The 13,853-nt window shown below is 36.3% G+C and overlaps 1 protein-coding gene across 1 annotated transcript in view; it reads right to left on the reverse strand.

Annotated features, from left to right (window-relative positions):
* ACBD6 (acyl-CoA binding domain containing 6) overlaps positions 1-13,853 on the reverse strand; it is a 141,620-nt gene that overhangs the window by 10,772 nt on the left and 116,995 nt on the right. Inside the window, exon 7 of the mRNA XM_019733268.2 lies at positions 10,797-10,827. Within this exon, the coding sequence (XP_019588827.2) occupies positions 10,797-10,827 (31 nt within the window). The remainder of the gene's footprint in view (positions 1-10,796; positions 10,828-13,853) is intronic.

Consider the following 13,853-nt stretch of genomic DNA (forward strand, 5'->3'; position numbering starts at 1 on the left):
TTTAATGGTTGCAAAACAGAATTTCAGAGTAAGGAATATGGTATCCAGAAGGAAAGGAGTTTTATTAGCAAAGGCTTGGGGTTCATGCAAAGACAGACTGATGTGACAGCGTAGGCCATCAGGAAGTTGTAGTTGAGACAAAACAGAAGAGAAGAGAGGAGAAGAGAAGAGAAGAGAAGAGAAGAGAAGAGAAGAGAAGAGAAGAGAAGAGAAGAGAAGAGAAGAGAAGAGAAAGACTGATTTCCAGGATGGAGAGAGCACACAGGTGATTCTGACCCTGGTACCAGGAGGGCCTGGCGGCACCAGCTCTGGGAGACTCACTGTTGACAGGCACCCGCCATGCTTACGTTTAGCACAGAGCCAACTGGCACGCACAGGTGCCCAACAAACAGTTTTTTAAAAATAGGCTTTGAACCCCCAATTAGATGGTGAGCTACTTGATTTTATGCCTTTTTATACTCTCCTTTCCATCTAGCACAGTGCTGGGAACTTAGTATTTGCTCAAAATTCATTAGTTAATTGATTTCTCTGCCTTTGGCATCTTCAGTGAAGCACAATTCACGAGGCAGAGTCATCTTTCAGAGCTGGGTGAGCTGCCCACCCCCTCAAAATGGACAAAAGCAAAGAAGATGAGAGTGGGGTGAGAAGGAAAGGGGGCTAACATTTTACCCAATTAGCAAGGGGATGTATTGGTGCCCACAATGTACTGGAAATACAAAAACAGTCATAAGCCCATCTCGGAAAAGCCTGAGCAAGTCTGTAGGGATTAGAACAGTTGCTGAATTTATGGCACCCTGGGAACCTCTATTTGTCAAGTGCCACAGAAGCAGCCTGACACTGGCACAGGTGAAGATGAATTTTCATTCAGAGCAGTGAGGCTTCTGACTCCATTAATCCTCAGGGTTTTGATGATGAATTTCTTTCTTTTTTTATTTTATTTATTTTCAGTCTAATGCCTCCTCCCACTGCCCTGTAACAGCGTGGAAGGAACAGAACAGATGGTGCTTTACGTGGAAGACCGAGGGCTCATGAGGATACAAAGTCTGCCCACTCTGAAATCACATGACTGCACGTGCAAGGAAAAGCCTTGATTTCCCCAGGGAGACACAGATGCAATGATGTGAGCATTCCCAGTGGAGGGAGAGGAGGGGAAGGCTAACAGGCCATTTACAAGGAAGACCACACTTATACTAATATACTCTTCAGCAAGGACCATGTTTAATCACAAAATAACAGGGGGACTGATATCTGAAGATTCAAAGATTCAAAAGAAAATAGAGGCAAATGGGGGTTTTAGTATATTGCTATGCAAAGCCCATTTAGAATGAACTAGTAAGAATGTACAGTAGAATACTGGCCTCTAGTTAACCTGCCATTGGCTCTGACCCAGTTTTAATCGGAAGAAGTCAGGATTTACAACCTGCTTAAGGATGGAGTTTGACAACTGCTATAATCAGAAGAGCTGTCAACACAAGGACAGCTGTCAAGCCAAACCGTAATTCATAAAAAATAATAGCTAAGACCCCCAAGACGTCCCCAACATTGTCTGCACTCACTGATTTAACTATAGAGTTTTATGAAAGTTCCAAGAATAGGTGAAGGGTCCTAAAATAAAATAAAATCAACAAATAGCTATTGAGTGTCTATTAAATAAAAAAGGTTAAATATTAAGTGACTAAATAGATAAAATGTGCCTAGCAGATTCCCTGGCATATAGTAGGCACTTAATAAATGGTAATTATTATTATTATTACATGCCAAACTGTTTTGATGACCTTAAAAATTGGCAAAAATCAGTGACCTGATTAAAAAAATCCAAACTGAAAATGAATCCCTCCTATAAGTGATTAATTAAACTTAAAATGTTAATTTAACGAAAGACACCTGGGTTGTCAGAATACTTTAGTTTTATACATTTGTAATGCCAAAACCTCTTATTAATGTGATATTATTTGGTATTTAATTATCTTTTTTTCCTTTTTTTTAAAAATTAAAGTTTATTGGGGTGACAATTGTTAGTAAAGTTACATATATTTCAAGTGTACAAGCATTTAATTATCTTGATGATAACATATATGGTATTTGGTTTGTTCTTTCTACAATGAATCATATAGTCTGAGAGATAAAAATAGAGGTTGTTTTACTAGATCAATTTTGGGCAGGATTCCTGAATCAGGGATCATTTTTATTAATGTTTAAACTCTCAGTGAACAGAAATAAGACTTTTATATCAAAGCTCACTGATAGACACAGATACTGAATTATGTGTTTACTCATAAATAGTTTTGAAAAACAGTCTTGACTCACTTACTGAGGTGACCAATGATAATGGATATTCATATATTTTATTTCTAGAAGAGATTATTTTCCACAAAATAATGTCTGCTTTAAAAGGACACCAGGACTGCAATTATTTATGAAACTATCCAAAGAGGACTGGAGGTGGAATCAGAAGACCTGCACAAGTGTCTTGGCTCTGCTACCTACAACTTCTGTAACCCTGTCAAGGTCACCTCATCTCTCTGCACTTCAGTCTTTCACCTGCAAATGGAGGCAAAGGAGGCCTGGCTCAGACATTTGTTGGAAAGGTGAAGAGATTATATATATGAAAACAGTAATACCACTTCATGTCATTCCAGGTTTGGTCATTGTTTTCTTCTTTTTTTAACTTTTATTGGGGAATATTGGGGAACAGTGTGTTTCTCCAGGGCCCATCAGCTTCAAGTTGTTGTCCTTTAATCTAGTTGTGGAGGGTGCAGCTTACTGGCCCATGGGGGAATCGAACCGGCAACCCTGTTGTTCAGAGCTCGCGCTCTAACCAACTGAGCCATCTGGCTGCCCCTGAACTTTTTTTTGTGTGTGTAAACCTTTTACTTGAGTATAAAATACATACAGAAGAGTTCCATAATCATGTATATAAATTTTCTTAAGATGAGCTTATCTGCGTAACTAAATAATGCATAGATCATGAATCAGATCACTGGACCACAAAAACCCTGAATAACCAAAGCAATCCTGAGAAAAAAGAACAAAGCCGGAGGTATCACACTCTGACTTCAAATTATACTACAAAGCGACAATAATCAAAACAGCATGGTATTGGCAGAAAAACAGCTACACAGACCAATGGAACAAAACTGAGAACCCAGAAATAAACCCACATATACATGGACAATTAATTTTTGATTAAGGAGCCAAAAACATATAATGGAGAAAAGAAAGAATCCTCAATAAATGGTGCTGGCAAAATTGGAAAGCTGCAGACAAAAGAATGAAACTAGACTGCTATTTGTCATCATATACAAAAATTAACTCAAATTTGATCGAAGACCTAAATATAAGACCTGAAACAGTAAGGTACATAGAAGAAAGCACAGGTATTAAACTTATGGACCGTGGTCTTAGAGAGGATTTTATGAATTTGACCTCAAAGTCAAGGGAAGTAAAAGCAAAAATAAGTGAATGGGAATATATCAAACTAAAAAGAAACCATCAACAAAACAAAAGGCAACCAAGCAAATAGAAGATATTGCAAACAACAATTTGCAAACAACACCTCTGATAAGTGGCTAATATCCAAAATATATAAAGAACTCATACAACTCAACAACAAAAAACCAAACAATCCAATTAAAAACTGGGTAGGGGACCTGAACAGACACTGCTCCCAAGAAGACATAAAAAAGGCCAACAGCTATATGAAAAGATGATCAACTTCACTAGCTATTAGGGAAATGCAAATCAAAACCACAATGAGATACCTCACTCATGTTAGAATGGCTATTACGAACAAGACAAGAAATAAGAGAGGCTGTGGAGAAAAAGAAACCTTCATAACTGTTGGTGAGAATGTAAATTGGTACAGTCACTATGGAAAACCCTACGAGACTAGAATTACCACGTGACCCAGCAATCCCTCTTCTGGGTAACTACCTGAAAAATTTGAGAATTTGTAAAGCTATATATACCCCTATATTCACTGTAGCATTATTCACAGTGGCCAAGACATGGAAACTACTAAAATTTCCTTGGATAGATGATTGGATAAAGAAGACGTGGTACATATATACAATGGAAAACTACTCAGCCACAAGAAAAGATGAAATAGTGCCATTTGCGACAACATGGATGGATGTTGAGATTATCATGCTAAGTAAGTCAGATGGAAAAAGTCAAGAACCATATGATTTCAATCATATGTGCAATGTAAAACTGAAAGCAACAAACAAACAAATAAGAACTCATAGACACACACACAGTATTCTGGTTACCAGAGGGAAGACGGTAAAAGTGATGAAATGTGATATATGGTGATGGAGGGAAACTGACTTTGGGTGGTGAACACACAATGCAATATACAGATGATGTATTATACAATTATACACTTGAAACTTATATAATTTTATTAACCAATGTCTCCCCAATAAATTAATACTTTTAAAAAAGAATCAGATCATTATTAGCATCTCAGAAGAACCTGTCCTGTTAACTCCTTCAAATGCTACCTACTCACTTCCCCAAGGTAACAATTATCCTGTCTACTAATGCTGGAGATGAGTTTTTCCTGTTTTTGACCTTCATAAAAATGGAAGAATATAGTATGTATGCTTTTGTATCTGGCATCTTGAACTCAACAGTATGTTTGAAAGATTCATTCACGTTGTTGAATGTAGTTGTAGTTTTTTTCTCATTGCTGTATAGTATTCCATTGGATGAATATCTTATCCTGATCAGATCTTATAATTCCTGAATCTGAAGATTTCAATGTTTTATCAATTATGGAAATTATCAGTAACTATATCCTCAAACATTGAGTCTTCCCTAGTTTCTCCTTCTGGAACTCCTATGAAAAAAGGCTGAATGTTCTCATTCTACTCTCAATGTATCCTTTATATTTCCATTTCTTCATCTTTCTGTGCTACCTTTTAGAACTATCTTTCAGTTCACCATTTTTTTTTAACTTGTGCCAATTCTGCACTTTAACCTATCCATTGTAAGATTTCTATATTTTTAAAATTTATTTAAGTTCTATTTGGTTCTCTTTCAATCCTGCCTATTCCTTTTTTGAGTGTCTTGTTTTTGTGTCTTTGATTTCTTGATTTTATATACATTTATTTTGATAATTTCTATCTAGCATGTCTGTTGATATACACTCAAGTGTATTTTGTAATTTTGGATTGTGAGCTCATTTTCAGCAGGGCTTCTTTCTACAGGAATTTTGTGCTGTCTTGGTTGAGGATGTGTCCTTTAAGAGAAGTTTAGCATTTGCTTCTGCCAGGTCCCTCAGGGGTAATCAGCCTAGCACACTTACTATGTTAATTTCTTTACCTGAAGGTTTCTGAAACAATAGGACAGTATAAATTTAAACCCCAAACTTGGGTGAAGTGGGGCTTTTTTTCCTCCACCCAGATTCTGGTCTGCGGCAGATAAGCTTCCTTCCTTATACTAGGTGGGACAACTTTTTCTGATCTATTGTAATTTTTTTTTTTTTTTAAACTGCGGGTATAGCTCTTTGAAGGCCCTGGCTTATGTACAGGGTCTCAGTTCCAACTCCTTATTGCTTCTGGCTCAAGAAGCATCATTTCCAGGTTTGCTGGCATTGAAACCCAAGCCCATAGTTTTCCCAGATTAGATCCAGTGTTAGTTCACACACTTACCATGTGGTTAGGGGACGGGAGGTGAAGGACACCCAAAGTCTGGGGCATCCCTTATCTTAAAAAGGACGTTTGGTATAGCTTATTCAGCAAATAGTAGGGGCTCAATAAATATTTATAAAATGAATAAAGTACAATTAAGAAGGCAAATCATATTCACAGTACTTATAGAGACTATGATATTTAGATTTAAGATAATTTAAATGTAATTTTTCAAACAGGTAATATATGCATATGGTTCCAGATACAGAAGTTATTAAAGGGTTTATAGGACAAACATTGTCTCCTATGCTTGTATTCTGGCCCCTCTAGCTGTCTGAGTTCCTCTTCCCTTAACCAACATTAGCATTTTGTGTATCCCTCTAGAGATGTCTTGTGCATTTACTAGCAAATGTGTATAGATATATTCAGGGCAGCACACTACATACATTGTTCTTCACCTTAATCCTTTCACTTAATAATATATCTTATGAGATTTTATCTTTATCAGTATATAAAGAAAATATAACTTATTTTGAAGCAGTCAGAAAGACCTTTTGTAAAACCCCAACCCTGTTGCTATCTAGAATGCGTTTTACATCTATCAGACGTAAATGGATGCAGTCCCACATCCATAAAGGCATTCACCCCTAATGGTTAACTAGAAATGACAGAGTGACTCATCTACATTCTCAAGGGCACATTCAGTCTGGTTAAGATGTTTTTACAGTTTCTGGATGGAGAAACGAAAGGAAAATACAACACATGCCACAGAAAAGGCACTAAAAAATGTCTGAACGAGCAGATGCAGGAAGGAATGAGGGGCTGGAATTAAGAATAGGCACATGGATGCACGGGCAGGGTTGTCTTCCTAAGCAGAGGAGTCAATGCTGGACCTCATGGCAAGTATTTTGGAGCAAAAGAAAAGGCTCACTTAAAGCCAGGCACCTGGGAAAAATGGTAGCCCTGAATTTTGTACTTGACGGCCTCATGGCACTGTGATGAGTTTCTTCTTTCTCTTTTCTGATTCTCTGTTTCACTTACACCTGGTTGTCCCAGATTGCGCCATGGTTGTGGAGGGGACCAAGGAAAGTTTTCTGGGTTGAAATTTAGCGTTTAGAATGGCCAGCTCTTGGTGATGTTAGAAGAGCTCTATGACAGAATTATCACAGAAACGTGTTAGAGGAGTGAGAAACCTGAATGCGGCAGAAGGAGGCACGGGGAAGGCATTCATTTCTCTCTCCTTTCCTGGTAAATCTAGGGATATGGGTTTGCATTTCTGGTTTCCATAGGTAAATTTAAGTTGGTTGGGTTTTGGTTTCCTCTTTTATAAAATGGGGAAAATAACTACTTTAGAGGGCTGTTTATGGGAGGGAGCCTAGAGGTTACTTTACCTCCCACTGTACTGTATACGCACATTTTTAGTGGTTTATCTTTCAAAAGCATTTGGTAACAAAATGTGTGTGTGTGTGTGTGTGTGTGTGTGTATGTGTCATTTTAATTCACCAATATTTTAAGTACAGTCTACAGAGGAAAATAAAGGCTGATAAAACAAATTTTTGGCTATTACAAATAATGCTGTAATAAATGTTTCTAATCCTGTCTCCTTATATACACGTCCAACAGTATTTCTAGGGTATATATATCTGGAGGTAGACTTGCTGGGCTGTAGATCTTACTTGATCTTGCCAAACTGACCTCCAAAGTGCTTGTAACAGTTGACATTCTCACCAGCGATGCAGGAGAGCTCTTGCTGCCCCACATCCTAATGCTAACGTTTGCAGATGTTTACATGTTGCCCATCGGACCAGTGTGAAATTACATCTAAATGTTTGAGTCTGCATTCCATGATTATTGTTGGGAGATAATTCTCCAAGGGCCTTTTGTGATTCTGCACCTCTTATGAGCAGAGATATTGACAGATTTTGTTCCAGACTATCTTTTCAAGGATGTCTGGATAGTGCACAACCTTGGATAACAGAATAGAGGGCAGGTTTGTTTACTGTCCAGAATAATAGAGATAGTACGTTCTCCAGGGCAAAGGTTAGGTAAGTTTGTCTGCGGCTCATTATAAAAGACTGGCGTTTCCTAAGCTTAAGGTTCCTAAGCTATGACAGACACACTGTGCGTGCAGGATCTACCTGCGCTTCTCTGATCTACTTTGCTCCTGTGGACTCAAGGGAAAAGGACACAGACATGAAGCTTGTGCTGCTGGCTACGCTGTTACCAACAGTCTTTTGTCTCTGGTCCAGGAGTTTTGCGCCCTTTGGCAGCATCTGTGCAATTGTCAGCCTCACTTGTTAGCCTGTGAGTAGGGGATAATCCCAGACTATTCATAGTTCTTGACAGTTAGTGGGGTTGAGTATCTTGTCTTGTTATTGGCTATCTGGCTTTTCCCATTTGTGAACTGACTACCCATATCTTTCTTATTGACTGGGTAGGAGGTATTTTTGATATATTCCATATACTGAGCTCATGTAAGTTATTTTAAAGACCTTCTCCCAGACTGTGCACTGTATTTTTACTTTGCTTATATAGCTTTTATTTTACAGAAATTAAAAATTTTAATGTAGTCGTCATCATTTAAATTATGATTTGTACTTTTGTGTGTTACCTCTGCATTAGCCCAGGACTTAGCCCCAGTAAAAGATAGTTGGAGGCAGGATGAGAACTACTGGAGTCCTTCCCTCCCAGGAAGAAGGCCCCCTGACCGGGAGCTAGGAGGAGAGGGAGCCCCCTGTTCTTGGCTGCTACACTCTGGAGGAGTTTCCACCCTGTTATGTTGGGAAGGGAAAAGGAGGCAGACATCTTGTATCTAATACCATAGACTCGTGCCTTCTCTTCAAATTTTCACAGATTTTCATGACTGGATGTTTCTTCATTTGCTATTTGTTCTTAGGACCATTTCCAGAAGCTTTAAATGGCTGTTTTAAAATAAGTTTCATTAGTTTCACAGGGGAGCAGGTCAGTGGAGCTTCTCACTCTGTCATGGCAGAAGTCAACCTCGTCCTTCATTATTGCAGCTTTAAAACAACATCTTGATATTTGGACAAGTCCCTCTTTCTTATTTTTCTTCAAAGTGCCTTAGTTATTGTTGGCCGTTTTGTTCTTCCATATAAATTTTAGGACAAGTTTGTTAAATGCCACAAAAAGCCTGATGGAATTCTTATGAAAATTCTCTGAATTTGTAGTTTAGTTTGGGGAGAATCCATTTTTATGATATTGAGTCTTCTCACTCATTAACATGGAGTATTTCTCCTATTTAGGTCTTTTAAAAAAGTCTTTAAAAATAGTAATGTGATTTTTTTCTATGAAGGCTTTGCATATCTTTTGGTAAGGCGAGTGCTAGAATTTTGTTGTTATTGCAAAAAGTATCTTTAATTTTTTTCATTTTCTACCTTTTTATACTAATGTTTGAGAATGTAATTTTAAATAATTGATCTTGTATTCAGCATCCTTGCTAAACATTGTACTATTAGTTTCAATAATCTGACTGTGGAGTCTCTTGTATTTCTATGTAGCTACTCACATTGTTAGAAAATGATTTTGTTTCTTTTATCCATCCCTTCTACCTTTTATTTCTTTTGCTTTTCTATGTAGTTTAGAATTCCAATACAATATTAAAGAGAAATAGTTATGGTAGGCATCCTTTTCTTGTTCCTGAGTTTAAAGGAAATGCTTCAAATATTCCATTTTTAATAATAACGTTTGCACTAGGTTTTTGATACATAACTTAATCAGGCATGGAAGTTTCCTTCCATTTCTAATTTATTAAGAGTTTCATCATAAACAGTAATATCAGGTAACATTTAGAGTACATACCAGGTGTCAGACATGATTCTAAGTACTTTACATGGATTAACTCATATGCTCATAACATATCTCTGAAGATTTTATCTCTATTTCACCACTAGAAAACAGGTACAGTGAGATTGCATAATCTAAGTTCAGTAGTAGAATTAGAATTTGAATCCAGAAGTCTGGCTTAAGAGCCCAAGGTCATAATCACTTTTCCATATTGCTTCTTAGAATGAGTGTTGAATTTCCTCAAATGCTTTTTCTGCATTTGATTTGACCGTATGATTTTTCACCTAATTTGTTGATGTGGCAAATTACATTAATAAATTTTTAAAATGTTAAATCAGCTTTGAATTCCTGACATAAATTCAACTTGATTATAATATATCTTTCTATTTAAAATACACTGATGGATTTCATTCGCTAATATTTTCTTTAGAATTTTTGCATGTATGTTCAAAAGTGAGATTGACTCAGAATTTTCCTTTTTCTTGTAGGTTTTGGTGCCCAGGTTATACTAGCGAAACCCATAAATGAGTTGGGACATGCACACTTGGTGACATGTCAATCTTCATGATCAGGTTGATAAATACAGTTACCATAACAGCAAGCCCAACAGTTTAGACTCCTAGACAACACAGTGAGGTTCCTGACGTCCAAACAAATGCTGAGCAGTGGACAAATGTGTCCAGGGGCCTCGGCCACTTAGTATTCAATGGCGGTCTAGGATTGCCCATATCAGCAAAACCACCTAATGTATCCCTCCCGAAAACTCTGAAGGTGCTTGGTCCTTACTCCAGTTTAAGTATCAGTGGCTGTCATTTATTCAACCATAATCACACCCAAATAGAATAAAAGTTAAGACTATTTTTACTAGTACTTTACAGTTTACAAAATACTTCAATATCTTTTTTCTTACTGAAGTTACCCAGTAGCTCCTTACGGGCTATGTTATTTCCATGTTATAGATTATCCTCTATTTTATAGATGATTTAAGTGAAGATCACTTAAGTAGGCCAATCAGTTAGTAAGGGAAATGAGTTAAAAAATCAAATCTACTTTTCTTCACTTCAACTACATCAAGACACTACTGCTTGGAGGAAAGGTTCTAGCTCCTAATTGACAATGATTAGCATCTCGGTTGTCACTGACAAGAATAAGAATGAAATAATACATTTTCAAAGGGGGGGGGTTGAATCTTAATATATCTTCAACTTAGAGGTTACTCATCAATTTTTTAAACAAAAAGTTAACAGACTCTCTGCTAGTGGCCAGGCATTTTTCTAAGCTCTATTTAGGGTTGGACAAAGTTGAGATAAACAAATCAAGTTTCAAATGATTATTAATAATTTAGAAACATCTTACCATAATGTAGAGCTGTTTGACCTTCGTTGTCCTATAAAAGAAACAAATAATACATTTAGAAATCTAAGTTATTGCAAAAGTTTGGAAGTCCTTATGTACTCGATGCTCTAGTAAACTTATCTGATATTACAAAGTTCCATAGGTTTACCAAATACAGGAAACAAAGAAGTCAGTTCTTTGAGGCCTCACAGTAACTTCTGGTCAAGCTCTATCTTGGAGAAAAGGAGAATGCTGAATAGAATAGTGGTTACCAGGGGCTGGTGGGAGGGAGGAAGGGAAATTATGAATGGGTACAGAATTTCAGTTTGGGTTTGTGAGAAAGTTCTGGAGATGAATAGTGGTGATGATCACACAACAATGTGAATGAAATTAAGGTCACTGACCTGCATACTTACAAATGGTTAATTGATATTAACCATGATAATATTATATGCATATTTCCCCACAATTTAAAAAAGAGAATAGAAAGAGTAAAAGGTCTGAGCCAAAACTGCAAGTGGCAACGCTCTCCACTTCTTGGACAAAACCAGTCTGCTTAGGAAAGAAGGAAATATTCAGAAGGAAACAACAGCGGTGAGAGATGGAGAGAGAACGGGAGTCGGGTTCCCGTCCTTCCAACCATCTCCTTGCCTTTCTCGGTTAGGTGAGCCAACAACAAAACACTCCCTCAACAAATGGGATCTTTTCGTCACCTGTGAACAAGAGTCCTCACTAATACAGAATGCACAACAATTGATGACCAGAGCCTTGGTCATCTTCCTCCCAATTCCTTCTCCTCGTAATTTTGTGAGTGCGAGTTCCCAATCAGAACAACTGTCGGGATTGCCACACTGTATGCTCTTCACGCTGCTGGAAAACTTATCCTCCAACCTTGTAAAGATAGTGTCTTGCTCTTTTTACATGTTTTAAAATTTGTCTTGGATATATTTGAGCATTTTAAGTACACTTATTTTATAGTCCCTGTATTTCTTCGAGTTCAGGGAGACGAGGCAGGGTGACCTACAAGTGATTTTCCTTGTGCTGCCTGAGATTTGTTTATTATTGGTAGCTTCCTGTGTGCTTCATAATTTTGGATTGTAAATTCATTTTAAGTGGGGTTTTCACCTGTGAAAAATTCTGTGCTGTGTTCCCTGGACTGAGGGTCTTTCCTTCTGGAATGATTTTGCTTTTGTTTGTGTCAGGCACCAGACAGCTGCATAGAGGGGATACATTTTCCCATGTGCCTAATGAGAGATTTTGTTCTCATCCAATAATTTGGTATTAAATATAAATTTTATTTTAAAAATGGTACTTAAAGCAAATATATGATAAGGGAGGCACTGAAGAAAATTGGTTGTAAGGAATTAGAAGTAGTGATAAAAAATTATGAGTTAGCAATATAATTTTGAGTAATTTTCAATATTGTTTCTAAGCTTGGAATGTATTGCCTCTCTTTATGAGATCTGTGCTTCTATAATAGAATATGATTAAACTAAAATTTGGAAATTTGCAAATATATTTTATGATTATTTTTCTAAGAATTTTTCTAGATATATGAGTTAAGCCTTTACTTGAAGGTTACAGGCATACTCCTTTCTTAAAAAAAAAAAAGTAGGTATAGTAACTTCATTTAACTGGCATCTTTAGAGAATGAAAAATCTGTCAGCAGGTTTTTCAAATAATTGGAACATTGTACTTTGAACATACATGTAATAAGAAAAAGTTACTATTCATTTGTAAATCTGAATACCATCTTATGTTTACAAACATTTTTCAGTGATTACAATGATTTCTTAGCTATTTCCAATAAAAACTTATCAAATACATTAGGTTGTCAAACTCATCAAACCCATTTTCACGGGTACTTATAAATGGCTGTTTACAATTACAAGCATCATAGGGTTACCCCTCCCCGCCATCTACTTCTTGTTTGTCATGTTCCTCAGATCACCATGCCTAATTTGTGGCTTTTGAGTTCAGATGCTGTGAGCCGAAATGTTCTAGTGTTTAATGTGAAATATTGAGATTTTTGATCTTTCAACTTAGAGCATGTCCACCTAGTAATCAATTAGAGCAGGGACGTGAACGTAAGAACCATGACTCCAATCACAGAATTGATTGGCAAGTGGGGAATGGAAAGACAGGACAACCAGGTTGTCTTACAAGAGCACTAGCAAAAAGGAGTGCGCTAAAAAGACATTTTTAGAATTTTCCTTAATTCTAAATTGTTTACATGTCTAAAGAACAGGCATTTGGGTGAAACAAAGACAGGACTATTTTATTGTTTTCAATTGTAGTCTTTAGGGATTTAAATGTAAATTACTCTTCTTTCATTTATCTTTTCTAGGCCTAACACATAATAAGCACTCAAGAAACATTTGATCAATGAACTCAATGATTATGACTCATATAAACCCTGTTCAGTTTTTTAAATTATTATTTTAAATCAACTACTACATTACAATACTCTTATTATGATCATCATACTTTAATAAAACACATCATCTTGTATCTATAAAATCTTTACCTCTGTTATTCCTCTTTGTATGTTACAGAGGAATTTGTATTAAAGCATAAATATGACGCTGAACATTTTTTTCTTGGTAACCTCAAAATAGAATGTAGGAACCCAAACCTTAGACTTTATAAACATTCTGTTTTAAAATATATTACAAAGAATAAATGGAATTGAATGTCAAGAATGAGTAAGTGAAAGCTTTTACTCATCTGGTTTACAACTTATATCAGCTAATTTTTCTAAATTTAAGTTGATTAAATTTTTTGGTTGTTTCATTTCAAATGACCACACCAGAAGAGGGTTGTTTGTCATGGTTATTTATGCTTTCCTTTCTGTTTTAGCTTCAAAGAAATGTTCAAATTTAATAAATATGGAGTTGTTATAAACAGCAGGAAAAACAATTCCAATAAATTAAAATTGGTCATACATTTGAAATCTTTGTAAGGGATTATACATTAGGGTGAAATAAAAATACTCCATTGAATTAAACTAAACAAAATCACATAATAAAGTTAAAATGTAGACAAATTCAACCATGCTTAAAATTCAAACTACAAAAG

Source organism: Rhinolophus sinicus, linkage group LG17, assembly GCF_036562045.2.
Source record: "Rhinolophus sinicus isolate RSC01 linkage group LG17, ASM3656204v1, whole genome shotgun sequence".
NCBI lineage: Eukaryota > Metazoa > Chordata > Mammalia > Chiroptera > Rhinolophidae > Rhinolophus > Rhinolophus sinicus.